This window comes from Bos indicus x Bos taurus, chromosome 2, assembly GCF_003369695.1.
Source record: "Bos indicus x Bos taurus breed Angus x Brahman F1 hybrid chromosome 2, Bos_hybrid_MaternalHap_v2.0, whole genome shotgun sequence".
NCBI lineage: Eukaryota > Metazoa > Chordata > Mammalia > Artiodactyla > Bovidae > Bos > Bos indicus x Bos taurus.
Genome location: NC_040077.1, coordinates 104,090,365 through 104,107,684, shown reverse-complemented (window position 1 = coordinate 104,107,684; position 17,320 = coordinate 104,090,365). Strand labels below are relative to the sequence as shown.

The following is a 17,320-nucleotide window of genomic DNA, read 5'->3' as shown; positions in this document are numbered from 1 at the left end:
AATATAGACAAATTCAAACAAAAACAGAGCAATTTAGTGGATGCTGTGCACCCATCACCTTTGTAACATCTATACCCTCACTTTCTCCCACGACTCTTGGGTTGTTTTTAAGCAAATTTCAACCATATTAGCTCATCTATAAATATGCAATATCTAAAATATAGACTTAAAAAATTCACAAAAAATTAATTATAAGAGTAATAACCAGTCAGTATTCACATATTCCCAACTTTCTTTTTATATTTTTAGTTTAAAAAAGGTCATTAAGATTGACTAATATGTCTCTAAGGCCTCTTTGGCTCCTCTCGCACCTTTCTCTCTTTCTTTTTTGGAGTCCAATGACCTGGTGGTTTAAAGGACACGCGGTGGCGACAGTGCACGGAAGTGTTCTCAGATGCTCTCTCCGGGCAGCGGGGGGTGTGCGCACTAAAAAACACTTCCACTACCTTTTCAGCTAAGCAAATCTTTCTCCACCTGACTGAGTCATCTTTAGTCTTATATTGACTCCATTTGGCCAAAAGTTGATATTTGATAAAATTGATATTGATCTGTAGGGCATTTGGTTTATCTACTTCTGAATCTTTCATCCCATTCTAATTTTAACAATATTTTTATTTTCTTATCACTCTTTGTAACTACCTAAACAATTCAAGAAGTAATTTGGTCATTCATCAATCCTCTCAATAATTATCTAACTGTATTTTCTCCATCCATTTCCTTAAAATAGTTAGCCAAACAGAATCCAATAGAAGAGAAATTTGGTTGGCTCACTAAGTAGAAATCATAAAGCCAGGGCTATAGTGTAACAAAAAGCTAACTTCGAGGGATACAACATCCCAGTCACCCACCCATCTTTATTCTTCCTCAGAAATGACAGCAATAGTAACATGAGCTAGTCATTTCTACTCCTCTTGGCATATGTTGCTCTTCACAGTAAGGATGATCATTTTCAAAGCCCAGGCTTATCTGTGGGGTGCTGTATGTCTCTCCCCTGTGATGGTGGCCAACTGTTTAGGAAGAGGACACAGGATAGAGTTACCTGAATGGCTTCTTCCCTGAAGGCTTTGATGCAGTCCATGCTTTTCATGAAATACAGTGTTTCGTTAGTATCCAAAAACTGCTCGATGTGATTTATTAGCTGGTGACTCGCTAGAACATAAGACAATACATTTATTTTCCTCAATCTGAGTGACGCTTGTTAGAGAGAATGGATGCTCCTGTGTGCCTGTAAGTAGTGTGTTTTTATGGATCAAGAGCCTCCCTTGTGGTCTGTTTGCACAAAAGCCATTCTTCTTTTAAGGGGGTGGATGGGAAGGAAAGATGAAATGCAGAATGCTGATTTCAAAAGTCCACATTTAAAAGGTTTGGGTAATACTGACATTTGTCAAGAAATAAAATTTCTTAAGTGCTTAGAATTATAGCTAAATATTTCTTTTGGAATTTCAAACATTAAGCTGTTATTGCTTTTTATTTACCCCCCAAAATTTAGGGACCATTTGGGTATCTCAAAAGCGCATTTCCTGATAACATCATAAAAAACATATCTTCTATTTCCTCCCCTAATTCCACTCAGGATAAATGTCAAATAGTGTCAGACAAAGAAAAATAATCAGCCAGGGACACTCCACCCTCTTCCAATCACAGATCACATTAGAAAAGACCAGCCCTCAACTTAATTTAGTAATATCCCTATAGAATGGAAAATCATTGCTACTTATCTTCTGCCCTCAGTTGAATCTCAAGAGTCTCTAAGGTACTCAGCACTCTACGAAGCCATGGATACTTAACAAATGATAATGGTCAGCAAGCAACGTCATAAGTGATACAGAAAGAGGAAATGCATTAATAACGTTACGGTTTCCAAGGTGGGCTGCAATTTGAGACTGCCTCATAAACAAAACATTCTTCATTTAAAAAAGCAGAGGAAATTAAAACATAAAGTCATCAGGGAACTTAAAGTGGTTAAGCAGGTCAAAACAGACTTATGATCTGTGCAGAAGAACAAACCAAGGAGACAGGCACAAGTCATGACCTAAAGGCTCATTCTTACTTGTTTCCTGAAACTGCTCGCTAGCCGGCTGTTCAGCAATTTGTGCTGAATGGTCAAGGTGTTCTAAGAGTGCACATGTGCCATTGTTATGGCCTCATCTGAGCTTTCCTATAGTCACGAATGTGTGCCTGCAGTACTAATGAAAACGACTTTCAAGGCTTCCCTGTAAAGGCTAAAGGCCGCCAGCTGAATCACAGTGACTGGAGCACTGCTCAATACCTTATGAAAGGCATGAAATGCAGAGCCATCAACTTATTTGCCAAGGATCCTATAGCATGTGGAAAGGATTCAAAAACTGGATGAAGTATTTCCTAATACAATAATTTTGCAGCAAGTGAAAACATCCTGGGAACCATTTCATCTTTTCTACCAAATAGGAGATTATGATCTCCATCACAACGAACTACTTAACCAACTTGAGGGATTAAAGAAAACACTTTTCTGAAATTTCAGAAATCTTTACCCATGTATCCTATAGCAGTGAATTAACATCCAACTATGATTCAAAGCAGAGAAGGAATGTTTGGATAGGACTTTTGAAACAAAGTTTTAAATAATACAACCCTGATCAGTAAGCAGAGCAGAAAACTATCAACAAGAAGCTGAGACCAACAGAAGCTATCTCCTTCTTTTAGCCTGGAAAGGGAAAGTAAGAGAAATGTTTGATATTTCCACTCAAGCAGCCTGCTTTCTCAGATAGTCTGACAGCAAGTTCACTCAGCGTTTCCTATCTGGGCACAAATGAGAATTTTTAAAGGCCAAGGGCAATAATCCCAGAGACATCACATTTCTCATTTCTTTTGAAAGGTGAATGAGGAAATCTCTGCAAGTTATAATGTAAAGCTGTAATATTTCTCTTTGCTTGATACAGTGATTATTTTAATTTAGCCTAATACATATTTACTGTGTAACTGCAACATATAAGATGCTATACTATGTTCTATAGGAAACACAATGAAGTTGAAGATAAGATCCTTGCCGGTGGGGAGTTTACATGCTAATAGAGAATATAACACATATACATAAAAATAGTAACAGAGGTCAACATGAAGAGCTGAGTGGTACAGAAATATATCAACTAATCTGAATTTTAAAAACTCTTTGGTGATTATAAGAAAGATTTGTGAATTAACTTGGCTTTTTTGCTGGGCAATGAAGGAAAAGTAGAATTTGGCTATCAGACAGCCAAAAAACAGAATGAGCAAAAGTATAAAGCAGAGAGGTGGGAAAGCACGGGGTGTATGTGGAGGAAAGGACACGGTCCAGCGCGTGGAGTCCATGGCCAGGAGTAGCGAAGAAAGAGGAGGAGAGGTGGAAGGGAAGGGCGTCCCAAGGAGAGTGAACAGTGTGCATGAGGAGCTGGGGCAGGACAGATAAAGTACAGGAAAAAAAGGGTTCAAGACCAAGCCTTTAAGGAACCTCAGGATTCAGAGGCTGTACAGAGGAAAGGCTGCTGATAAAGAAGGCCAAGAAGGGATGGTTAGGGAGGCAGGAGAGAGTCAGGAGGGTATGGCACCACAGATACTAAGAGAAGAAATTATCTGAAGATAAGAATTGTCTACTGTGTTATAAAGTGCTACATACATAATATTACACATTATTATTACATAAATTCTGCAAGGAAAAGAGTGTAATGAGCACAGAAGATAAAGGACTCTAAAACACAGCGTGTCCTTGGGCCTGGGAGCCCATGAAACAACTAGACAGTGCTGAATTGCTCTGCAAAACAGGCTCTGCACCCATCCTTATCTTGAATCTTGATGGCACACACACACACACACACACACACACACACATCTTATAGAAAAAAAATAGAAAAAAATACTCAAAAGAAACTAAAATAAAGCAAATGTGAAAGCCAATAACCCACTTGCAATAATGATATGGATAAGAAAGAATACAAAGAGAAGGAAGTAGCAGTCTCAATTCTCAGTTTCCATTTAAGAATGACATCCTTACGTATCTGTGGGCCCATGTGGATTTAGTTTTCTTATTTACATGTTGGACTGTTCTGTTCTTTCCCCCAGAAGGTTCAGGAATGCAGGTAGATAAACATACCCAAACTTCAGACAAACCCAATGAATACACAGAACCAGACTCTTATCCTTCTCGGAACAATCAGTTATGTGGCCTGTGCATCTGGCCCCCTACCTAGACTATTTTGTGGTTCACTGATTATAATGAACCTTTTAACACCAGTGAATAGATGTGATGGACGATGCTCTAATATACTGAATATCAGAAAGGGATGTGGATGAGGGACTTCTTCTCTAAACTTTGGTGGCATTTCCCTGCCATTTTTAATAAATGTAAAAATGCAGAAGTGGCTGACAAAAGTAATCTAACTCCGGCTGGATTATGCTTTTGATGCCCCCTTCTCTCCTCCTCCTCATACAGGAAATGCTGAGGACTGGGGTGCTTTCCTCTGCTTCCACATCAATCACGGTATTCACGCTCAGTAAATCACAGCTCCAACTATAGTTCACGAAAATGCTTTTTCAGAATTACTCAGAGGCTCAATAATACTCATTAGCAGCTAATATAAAAAATGGCCACTGGAAGGGCCATCCATCTTAGGATAGTAGTCAAGCAAAGGCTGTCATTTATCTCAAGAAGTCTTCAAAATCAAGATGTCTATTCTGGATTTCAAACCTGTCTGTTCTGGATTTTGAGGTTTTTAATAGAGGCATTAATATGTTAATCTAGAATCTGACATGAGTACAGATCGTTGATACGCAAAATGAGTTTTCATACTTATAATACTTTAGTGTTATATTAAAATCTTATCAAGATTCAAAAGTGTTATGTAAGAGGAGAACGGTGGTGTTTTTTTGTTTTAATCTGAAATGTATGCTTTTTTTCTCTCTCCAGAAAACCTTCAACACCTTCCAAAAGTGAAAGGGATAGTTGCTCAGTCCTGTCTGACTCTTTGCGACCCCATGGACTGTAGCCCACCAGGCTCCCCATCCTGGAACTTTCCACACAAAAATATTGGAATGGATTGTCATTCCCTTCTCCAAGGGATCTTCCCAACCCAGCGATCAAATCTCAGTCTCCTGCATTGCAGGCAGAATCTTTATCATTTGAGCCACCAGGGAAGCCCCCCAAAGTTCTACAAAATGAATCATCCCTCTTCCTGCTGCTCAGTCATGACCGTCTGGGGCCATGTGCTTGCTGGTCTCTGACTTGACATTTACTTACTCTTCTCTTCTCTGCAAAGATGTTTCCAACAAAGTAAAAGGAAGTCATTTACTGAGGGGTTTTTTTCCCTCTATCCTACAGAGCCAAAAGAGCAGTAGTTCACTCAACCGTCACGTGTTATGTATAAGGGACTGGAAAGCTATCGCAAATGATTTTGCTGAACCCAGGCATCATTCAGGATGTTTCTCAATTTAATTCTTCTCGTGATCTCAATGCCCTTATGTGAATTTTAATTATTGAAGAGGTGCACATTTTACAGATGTCAGCAGTCAAATCATTTAAAAATGTTCAACAGTTTACATAGTCAATAATAATGGCATCTTTATTAAAGAAAATAAAGTGACAATAAAAAATCTAGCATTTAAATAAAAAAAGTATATGATCAGGTCAGTCATTAAGAGAATTAAAAGGAGTAACATCTTTCAGTAACAAATAAAAATCTAAGTGAGTAGTCCAGTTTATAGCCAATGAAATCCACATGTAAATTACTATCACTGTTTTTAAAGCAAAAAGTTAACAAGAAACATTTGCCTGGTAAGAAAACAAGTCTGTTTTAATACAGGGAACAAAAATCAGTCACAAAGAGGCTTCCCTGTGTCTCAAATAGGGTATAAACTGGCCATCGTGGGTAGAGGCTTTGTGCATTATCAGGCAAGGTCCAAAGAGAAGAACAGAAATCACTGAATATTTAACCAAGGAAGTTTAATGCAGGCAACTGTTAACACAGGTGATAAAGAACTGTAAAGCCAACTGAGAATGGGTGCTGTAACCCAGAGATTAGAAATAGCAAGAAGCCTCTAGCACCCCCTGGCACCGCAGGGGAACAAGAACAGAGCAGAAAGGAGATAAGAGGAGGGGATAACTAAAGCCTGTCCTATAGGGGCAGAAACCATGGAGGACTTGGAGATGCTGCCCTACTCGGGGCTGGGGGTGGGTGAGGAGAAAGAGAAATACCCTGGCTTATCCCTCCCTCCTTACTTCTCACCAGGATCTGAACCCAGTAGGAAGCCTGTACCTGTGGGAGCCTGAAGATGCAACCTGCAGGGACAGGCTCTACCCCACTCCTCCCCGCAGACCCAAGGCACACAGGGAAAGGGTGAGCAGAGGATCTCGGGGCCACTGGCAGAGTGTGTTATCATGAACCCACAGGAGTTGAACGCCCCATTTACACATCAGATATTTGCAGGAGACAGAAATTAACAAAGCCGTCTTTAACTTAAATAATAAAGGAATATAAAGTGTATAGGACTTTTCTTCATTACTGAACCCTTCCCATGGTGTTCATGACCTTTAAGGAGTCAATTGCACTTCAGGGAATGTAAGAACAAAAAGAAGGTATCCTAAACATTTTCTCTCTAAATGACATAAGATGTGCCGATTTATTTCTTTAAATACCCTTTCGACTTCTACTTCCAAAAGAATTTGGATCTATGATCCCAGGAATTTGTCCTGAATGCTTGTGCTTCTTGGTCTGGTATTATTCCTGTTTTTAGTTTTGTAGTCTTTAATGAAATCTGCTTACTGGGGAAAAATAAATCACTGGCGGCAAGAAGAGAAACTAAGAACCAGGGGGAAAGGATAAGTGTTATGGATCTGAAAGGGACATTCAATTGCTGTCTCGTTTTTGAGCAGGTGGACTGTGGAGTGGACACAGCTCTGCCCTTTTACCTCTGCTCCACCCTTCCCCTTTTAGAAGCTGTTCTGCTAGACTCTCTGCCCCAAATTTCCTCATGTAGCAGACAGAAGAAGTTGCCTGCCTCCCTTGAAAGAACAGAAAAAGTCAGCGGATATGACAGAGAATACCACAGCTATAATATCATGCATGACCAGTGGCACAGGAAATTGAACTAAGGTGTGTAAAAGCGATGACCACTTCAACAGTACAGATACAGCCCTGGTAGTTGTTTTTTATTATTATTAATATTTTTCTTACCAATAACTAAAAAACTCAATTAAAACTTCACCATTTAAACTCTGTAAATTAAGTCACAGCCCGTTTTTTCATGCTTAACGATTTTCTCATTAAGTGCAGTAATTTCTTACAAATTGCACTAATAAAAGTAACTCTTGCTGGGTATTTTCCCCCTCTTTTTAAATGCTGCCTTTTCATTGATGTGTTAAATTAAAACCCCAGGCACAAAGAGCAGAGTAAATGCAAAGTCTTTTATTGTTCAGACTCCAATCCGGCAGACTATGAGATCTCTTTCATTTTATTTTTGTTTTTATTTGAGCTAATTGTGAGGCCTGCTTTGTAGCCACAGGAAGAAAGATTTTGAAGGTCTCTTGGTCTTAGCTCACTCTAGAAAACAAGTGATAGTGTAAGCTAATGAGAAACTAGAAAAATGGCATTTGGTTCAGCCCACTGCCTTCAAGATCAGTTTATGAAAGGGAACATGATGCCTAGACTTTTTCATTCTGGATGAATAATATTTCCCATCTTAAATAACTTGGGTGTAAGACTAAATCTGCCCCCAAGTCAGCTGGAAATTTTTAGGCTTGCTGGTCAGTGGGTGGGGGTTTTATGGAATTCTATGGCCTTTCAATTTTTATTAAAAATTCAATTTATTTAATTTAACTCTTAAAGACCCACCAAATACATCCCATGAAACCTGAAGATTATCAGTTCATATTTACAAGGCTTATGCTGCTGCTGCTAACTCACTTCAGTTGTGTCTGACTCTGTGCGACCCCATAGACAGCAGCCCATCAGGGTCCACCGTCCCTGGGATTCTCCAGGCAAGAACACTGGAGTGGGTTGCCATTTCCTTTTCCAATGCATGAAAGTGAAAAGTGAAAGTGAAGTCGCTTAGTCGCGTCCCACTCTTAGCGACCCCATGGACTGCAGCCTACCAGGCTCCTCCGTCCATGGGATTTTCCAGGCAAGAGTACTGGAGTGGGTGCCATTGCCTTCTCTGTACAAGGCTTATAGCAATTAACTAAAGACCAAAGAACATCCTCTCTTTAGTCTAATTCCTTCATTTCCAAAGAGGAGTGTACTTTAAGTAGCGCAAAACTGGGGCATGACACTAACATAAGGAAGAAACGAAAGGAAGTCCTTTTCATCAAGCGAGGAAGTGATATCTTCCTCTCACTAATGTAATGTACATGCTATATGCTTGGAAGTATGCACTGAAGATGGGAGTAGGGAGTATAGAGGGCAGAGAAAGAGCATCTTCATAATTTTCTAAGGTCCTATAACAAATTTTAAATTCTACAATGGCGAAACATACTAAAATAAGATATTTTACTAAACACTACAGTGATACAGACGAATTCAAAACTAAAGCATCTAGATTTCATTCTGGATGAGTAGCGGGAGAGAGGTAGAATGCAAGATGACAGTGTTTGGTACTGTATGAATTTTATAGTATCTGTCCAGCTTCATACCTGAGCGGACATCATCAAACTCATATAGGAAGTAGGCAGAAGGAACCAAGCAGACACAGAAACAGTGCAGCCAAGAGAAAATGCTGGAACAGGAGACCAATTTGGCAGTGGGATCCAGGTGGTAATCCAATGGAACTGAAATTCATGTATCAATTGAAGAGATACAGTGATGAGTGATGAGTCAGACTCCTCAGCAAGGAGAGAAGCAGATGGCTGCTAGCTGAATGTGCTTTTGGGGATGACAGAGGAGGGGGAGGCAGGACACAGAGCTTTACAATGCCTCAAGAATCTGACTAGTTCTTAAATGGAATATCAAGAACCAGAAATTTAAAAACTATACTCCATGTATCAATCTTCTTAAAAATTGGTAAATAATGATGTCCTGCGCTTATTTGGTATCTTTCCTTAAGGACCCTTCAGACCCCTCTTTTTTTTTTTCTTTTCATTTTTTTTCCCCTCTGTTTTTGATTTTTATGAAGAAAGTTGTATAATATTCTATAACTCAAAATACAGAGATGCTTCTTCTCTTATGAGGCTAAGATTTATAATTAAATCCAGAAAACCTGAGGGTTAATCTGGCTGTAATTCAAAAATTCAAATCATGATGATTCCCAAGCACTATTTTATTTAGGACAATGATGCAAACAAAAAAAATCACTACTAGCCGGCAGTACTCAGAGAGCATAAAAACAAATGGAGGTTATATTTGCGTAGACCAGCAGCAGCATCTTTGATAATGAATCATATTACAATAAAACTACTACCAGGCATTAATATCCCAGGATACACAGGCTCTTAAATCTCAAGAATCTCTCTGTGGGGTTGGGGCCGGGATCTGGTGGGGTAAGAAAAACAAGGGACATTCATACAGAAGGGCAGCAAAGTGAATGTCACAAGAGTATTAGCAGGCGTCCAGTGTGGTCTGAGCACAGGGTACACAGAGGGGACCTGTAGAATACTGGTTTAGAATGGCAGGATGCGACCAGGTTGTGTGAAGTCTTGACTGGAGGACTAATTTCAAAGACACACAGAGTGATTAAGAAGGGCTGACCCATAATCAAATCTGTGCTATAAGAAGCTAAATCTGTACCAACACATAGGATGAGATGAATTTTGAGGGTAATTAAGACAGGATGCTATAACTGTCCAACGGTGAAATGATGGAAGCCTAAATTGTAGTAGTGGTATTTAGGATGGAAAGGAAAAGACAGATATGAAACAACTGGATTAGAAAGTGATTGAAAATTACAAAAAACTTATAACTAGGTACAAAGTGGTTAGAAACACTCATCAGCAGTAAATTCAAGAGGCAAAATAACAGCAGTAACAAAAATCCCTTATTTCTGCAGAAAGTCCTATTAACGCTCACGGCACTAGGACGCCCCATCACTTTGGCTGCTGCCTCACTAGGGATGCTTTTCTCAGGGCCCTCTCCTATCCAGCCTCTTATTGCTCAGGTCTGCCAGCCTCTTCCATGAATTCCTCCTTACACCAGTCAACCCACCTGCACCTACACCCATACTCTGCATCCTTCCTAATGTTCTGGATAGACTATCTGTGTGTGCAACTATCTAAGTTACTCCTTCCACCTGTGCCCTAGAACTCACACCTCCCCCTACTCAAGAATCTCATTTTTCTCATGTCTTTACAGACCATTTCTACGGTGACTTCTCCCAGATTTATATTTACAACCCAGGCCTTTTTCCTAAAGTCAGGACCTGTATAACCAACTTAATATGTCTTTATGTTCTCAATAAATGTCAACACCTTCCAGCTGTTCAGGCCCAAATACTTAAGAGTCACCCTTGACTTGTGTCCTTCTCTCACATCCTATTTTCAGACTATCAGCAAAACCTGCCAAGAAAGAGTTTGACCTCTTTTCACTGCCTCTCACTTGGATCACTGCAGTGGCCTTCTAACTCATCCGCCTACTTCAACCTTGCCCAGTCTCAACAGGGCAGCCAGAGTGCCTTTTAAAACATAATCAATCAGCTCATCCTCTACTCAGAACTCTTCAGCAATTTCCCATTTCACTCAGAGTAAAAGCAAAAGGTTAGGAGGCCCTACATGACGAGTGCCCCAGATACCGCTCTGATCTCATCTCTGCTTCTTTCCTCCAGCCACACTGGCTTCCCCAATACTCCTGGGCAATGCTCCCTCTTGGCTGCAAAGTGTTTCCCAGAGATAGCTACCACACTCTACCTTCCACATTCCTCAATTCTCTGTTCAAATGACAACCAAGTAGCCAGCCTTCCTTGGTCCTCTACATAAAATCACTAGCCTGTAACAACCCCAGCATTCACTTTCCCCTCACTATCCTATTTTAATTTTTCTCTATAGTGATGGTGCTGTTATGAGTAGAACAGGGTTCCCTCCAAATTCACGTTCTTCCCAGAACTTCAGAATGTGACCTTATTTGGAAACAGGGTCCTTGCAGAGTAATCAAGTCCAGATGAGTTCAAAAGGGGGAGGGAGTGCTGAGCCAGTAAAATGGTGTTCATGTAAGAAGAGGGAAATCTGGATGCAGACACACAGAATTCCAGCTGACGATGAGGCAGACTGGAGGGATGCATCCACAAGCTAAGGAACACCAAGGATTGCCAGCTGTCACCAAAAGCTGGGAGACAGGCACGGAATGGATTCTCCCAAGCGTCCTTAGAGAGAACCAACTTTATTGACACCTTGATTTTGGACATCTAACTTCCAGAACTGAGAGAAAATAAACTTGTTATTCTAAGCCAGCCAGTTGGTGTACTTCATTACAGCAGCCCTAGGAAACGAATCCAAGTGCTTACCACCACTTGACATAGATTTTATTCATTTACTGTCTGTATCTTGCCAAAAAGACTAGCACATAATTGGCATTCAACAACCATTTGCTGAATGGATGAATAAATGATCGAGCCCTCCTGAGTTACTCCTCTAAAAGCTTCATGTCTAAAAGACACGAAGATGTCTTTTTGTGTTCCTTCAACTTAAATCCATACATTGCGTATTCAGTATTGGCTATCACTAGGGGGAATGGACAGCCTAGAATTCTTATCACCACTCTTTAATTTTTATAGAGAAAGAAATAATTAAAACAAAGATCCCTTAAAAGAGAAAACGCAGAGACAAAGAGTAACAGCCTACAAAAGATGTATACAGGAGTCAGATATATCATTTCCACATTACTATAACTATATATGCAGGCATCTTTGCTGCTGTCATTTACTAAGAATGAATTAGGCTCACCCCATCTTGCTGTAAGCTCTTTCTACCCTCTTAGGTCAAGATGCTTGACCCCACTGCCTATGGCTATAGTCTCAATTTACCGTACTCTAAAACAATTAATCATCTTGACTATAATATAGAACATTAACAGGGATTAACAGGGTTATTCCTATGAAGAGAGAGTGAAAAAGCAAGACAGAGAATGCTGGTTATAAGGAGGGTTTGGAAGAGAGGGGGACAATGAATGAAGAGATTTCTTCTTTTTATGTGCTACTTACTGTATTATTATTTGACTCTTTTCCAATCAGTATATACTTATTTTTTAATGAGAGGTCTAAGAAGCAATTAAATCATCTTGAAACTGTAAGAGACTATTAGATATGTAAACAATAAACAATTATTTCTATTTTTAGTGAGTTCTAAATGGAAATACATTTTTTATGGATTGGCATTTATGGGTGGCAGTTACTCTGGACACTTCTATTTCACTGATCCTTTAATTTCTTTTGTTTTCTTTCTCGACCACCTACTTCTTTCTGTTTATTACTCATTTACTTAAATGGCAGTATGAAAAAAGACCTTAGAAAATATTTAATTTCACCTACCGGCCTTCAGGTTAAGTCTACCAATTTGAATCAGATTTGTAGAAGGCAAATTTTATCTTTTGTTTATAGATTCAATCTCCTCTATAATTCCTCACATTTAAAATTCCAATTTGTAAGTGGCTTCATTGTAGTACATCTAAGAGTAATCAGAAATGGGACCATTGTGGGATAATCCAACCTTATGTGTGAGACAAATAATGAATCAAACAAAATACACCCATGCTTGAGAAAAATGGCACAAAGAAGAAACAAATGAAAGGCGGAAGCAATGAAATCTTTGATTTTCCGAATCTATAAACACTAAAGTGAGACTTGCTAACAAGTTCCTAAAACTGCCACGGTTTTCCCTGTACTGTATAAGCTTGTCATTTACTAATGTAAGGGACTTCCCTGGTGACTCAGGCAGTAAAGAATCTGCAATGCAAGAGACCCAGGTTCAATCCCTAGGTTGGGAAGATCCCCTGGAGAAGGGAATGGTTACCCACTCCAGTATTCTTGCCTGGTGAATTCCATGGACAGATGAGACTGGTGAACTATAGTTCATGGGGTCACAAAGAGTTGGACAGAACTAAGTGACCAATACTTTACTAATGTAAATGAATTCCTCCCACGAAGCAGAGAATTCAGAAATACAAACATAATCCTGTGATATATATACCTACGTTTATTTTTTTAAAACTCCAATACCTGAAGACCTTTATTTAAAATACACCCTATTATTTGAATTGACAATGTTTCTTTATTGGTACTCTATAGACATTCACTGGAGAAGGCAATGGCACCCCACTCCAGTACTCCTGCCTGGAGAATCCCATGGGCAGAGGAGCCTGGAAGGCTTCAGTCCATGGGGTCGCTAAGGGTCGGACACGACTGAGCGACTTCACTTTCACTTTTCACTTTCATGCTTTGGAGAAGGAAATGGCAACCCACTCCAGTGTTCTTGCCTGGAGAATCCCGGGGACGGGGGAGCCTGGTGGGCTGCCGTCTATGGGGTCATACAGAGTCGGACACTGACTTAGCAGCAGCAGCAGTAGACATTCACTTGGGTTTCTAGACAGTTGTTTAGCTAGATGAGGCAAAAATTATAAAGGTCTCACTAGCCCACAAGGTCTGGAGGTAAATAACCTTCTATACTCAAAACATCATGGAAAACAACTAGATAGAAAATCAACAAAGGTACAGGTTTGAACAAACTATCATCCAAAGTGATCAACTTGACATTTACAGAAGCCTCAACCTGTCAAGAACAGAATAGATACTCTTTTAAAGGACATATGAAACATTTGTCAAAAGAGTCTAAATGCTAAGCCATAAAATAAGTCTCAATAAATGTAAAAGAGTTGAAGCCACTTGAAATGTTCTCTGGTCACAACAGAATTAAATTAAAACTCAACAACAGAAATAAAATTGGGAGTTTCCTAGTATTTGGAAATTAAACAACACAGTTCTAAATAATCCAAAGATCAAAGTAATCACAAAAGGAATTAGATAGTATTTTAATTAAGTGAGAATAAAAACAATTTATGGTGCATAAAGAATTGGCTAGAGGGAAATGTACGGATTTAAATACCTATGTTAGGAAAAAAGTTTCACATCAATAATCTAAACTTCTACCACAACAAATTAAAAAAAGAGCAAATTAAATCCAAAGCAAGCAAAAGGAAGGGAAAAATCAAGATGAGAGCATAAATCAATGAAATTAAAAAAAACAATAATGAAGAAAATCAGTAAAACTAAAAGTTAGATCTTCTATAAAAGAGAAACTTTATTTAGACTAACCAAGAGAAGATACAAATTGGTAAAAATCAGGAATAAAAGCAGTCATATACCTAACAACCACAGAACTTAAAATTTATAAGGGAAAAATAATATGAACAATGCTATGCCAGCAATTAGACAACGCAGATGAAATGGACAAATTTGTATAAAGATACAATTACCACCAGTGATTCAAGAGGAAATAGGAAATCTGACTAAATTTATCATAAGTAAAATAACTGAATTAGTATTAAAAACTTTCCCACAAAGAAACCAGGCCCAGAAGGCTTCACTGGCAAATTTTATCATATATTTAATAAAGAAACCATACCAATTCTGAAAAGGAGGAAAGAATACTTCCCAACTCATTCTACGAGGCCTGCATTTCCCAGATACCAAAGCCAGACAAAGATACCACAAGAAAACTACAGGAAAGTATCACTTATGCATATACACAAAATAATTCTACCAAAATATGAGCAAAATGAATTCAGAAACATTCAAAAAGGATTATTTACCATGACTGACTGGAATTTATTCCTGTAGTGCAAGACTGGTTTAACAACTGAAAATCAATGAATACAGTACACCATATAAATAGACAAATAAACCCATGTAATCATCTCACAGATGTAGAACATGCACCCGATAAAACTCAGCACTCATTCACAGCAAAACTCTCTGTCCCCTAGGAATGGAAGAAAACTTTTTCAAGCTGATTAAGGGAATCTGAGAAAACTTCGAACTGACATTATACTAATGGTGAAGGACTAAAAAGCCAACATTGTACTGGATGTTCTAGCCAGTAAAATTTAAAAAAAAAAAGAAACTGAAAGCAATACAAGTCACAAAGGAAGAAGTAAAACTGCCTTTATTTGCACAGTATGATCCTGTTAGTAGAAAATCCTAAGGAATATATAAACATACAAATATCCATAGCAGCATTATTCTTAATAGCTAAAAACTGGAAACAATCTAAATATCCATCAATTGGTGAATGGATAAACAAAATGTGGCATATTCATTAAAATGGAATATTATTCAGCACAAAAAAGAATTATCGATACATTCTACAACACAGACAAACTTCAAAAACCTTATGCTAAATAAAAGAAGCCAGACACAAAAGCCTGCATACTGAGTGATTCCATTTACATGGAATCTCCAGAAAAGACAAATCTATAGAGACAGAAAGTGGTTGGCTGAGGTGGTGGTGAGAAAGAACTGACTATAAACTGTCAAGCGAAACTTTGAGGAGTTGAGGGAAAAGTTTCTCAACTGGGTTGCGGTGATGATTGCATAACCTTTTTTATTTATAAAGAATCACAAAATTATACTTAGAATGAGTACATTTTATAGCAGAAAATGCTACTTCAATAAACTGTTTAAAAACTGGCAATAAACAAGTGCAATTTAACTAAAGATTTGTGGAGATTTACCACAGATAGAAGGCGTCAGACACCAGGTGTTCTACTACAGAATACCCACTAAAAAGCTCAAACAATAAATCTTGTCCTTAATGTCCCAAGGGAACTCTCCTAGACTCCAAGGGCAAGAGGATTATAGTCTGATAGTTCCCGTATGAGGAACGGCTCCTGACTCCAATGGCCTACCAGGGAAACACTGTGCAGTGACCGTCCTGCGTGTTATGGCTGCGTCTCATTACTGCCAAAAGACAAAGAGATAAAATACAGGATTTCAGCAGCTTAATCTGACAAAGGAAAAGAAAACGAGCCTATATTAGCCAGCTCAGTCTGACATAACAAAATATCATGGACCAGCTGGCTTCAACAACAGAAATTTATTTCCTCACAGTTGGAAGCTGGTGTCAGGTTTGGGTGGGGGCCCTTTTTCTGGCTTGCAAACAGTCACCTTCACATCAGAGAGAAAAGAAAGAGAAGAGAGAAGAGAATGCAAACTAGTGTCTCTTTTTATAAAGGTTACTAATCTTATTATGAGGGCTCCAATATCATGACCTCATCTAAATCTAATGACCTCCCAAAGGCTCCATCTCCAAATACCATCACGTGAGGGGTCAGGGCTTTAACATACAAATTTGGGGAAGACACAATTCAGTCTACAGCAAGGCCTTTAATCATAACTCTTAACTAAAAGTTTTTTTTTTTCTCCAACTGTCCAGAAGGAATTGCAAAAAAAAGAAAAGTTGATTTTTTCCCTCTATATCCAAGGACATCTATGCTGGTAATATTCTCAAGCCCTGCTGGAACTGTGTTCTATACCTGAACCAAATTCCTTCCCTTTTCTGGCCCAAGAAATAAGTATGCCATTTTTTAAAGTTTTATGTAGACATGGAAACAGACAGGACTAACAGTATCAAATTATACTTAGCATTTCTTTCCTCGTCAGCATATTTTTTGCCCTGGGCTTGCAGTTTGAAGGTGGGGTGGGGTCGGGGGAACCAAAACACTTTTACTGCATTTAAGGTGTTTCTGAGTTCCTCTTAACACATTTCAACCTATTAGTGGCTATTTTAACAAAAGACTAACATCCTTTCCTAAACGTTTCAATTGGTTAAGAGCTTCTGATGTTTGCTACAGTCATTTTCAGTCATTGATTACAACAGTTTGCAGATCAGCAAGATCAGAAATCAGTTTCCTTTCTCAATCAGCTGGGCTTACATGAAAGATAGCTCAATTCAAGGACAACTAGGAGAACCAAGTACAATGCCCTGCATGACAGTGATCTATTGTGCACCGTGAATTACAGGCAATGAAGAAAAAGAACCAAACTGTCACAAGTGCTTCAACAGCTCTCTGCTTCACAAATCACTCTCATTAGCACTTCTTGCAAGGGTGAACACCAACAGCAAGCTGGATACCAGACCCTTTTTCCAGAGAACCCATGATTAATTCTGTGTTTCCAGCAGAGCCAACTGTGAGCACTGCCTGGTTGCACTGCTGGCACGGGTCAGCAATGCAAGCCAGTGGGTCACCACATTACATGCAGGCTTCAATGAACTCTGTGTTCCAGCTGTTCTGACACAGGGAAACCATTCACGTGAGTTCCACATTTTCAGCCAGAGAAAAAAACACCCTTTCTATTTTTAAAATAAAAAAGGAAAAAAAAAATACTCAGCAAGTTTAAG

General features: G+C 38.9%; 1 protein-coding gene across 3 annotated transcripts in view; it reads right to left on the bottom strand.

Moving 5' to 3' along the window:
* The window catches only part of XRCC5 (X-ray repair cross complementing 5), an 86,798-nt gene that overhangs the window by 15,007 nt on the left and 54,471 nt on the right, over nt 1–17,320 (bottom strand). For all 3 annotated transcript variants that reach the window (XM_027566993.1, XM_027566975.1, XM_027566985.1), the window contains one exon: nt 1,040–1,149. In XM_027566993.1, the coding sequence (XP_027422794.1) occupies nt 1,040–1,149 (110 nt within the window). The remainder of the gene's footprint in view (nt 1–1,039; nt 1,150–17,320) is intronic.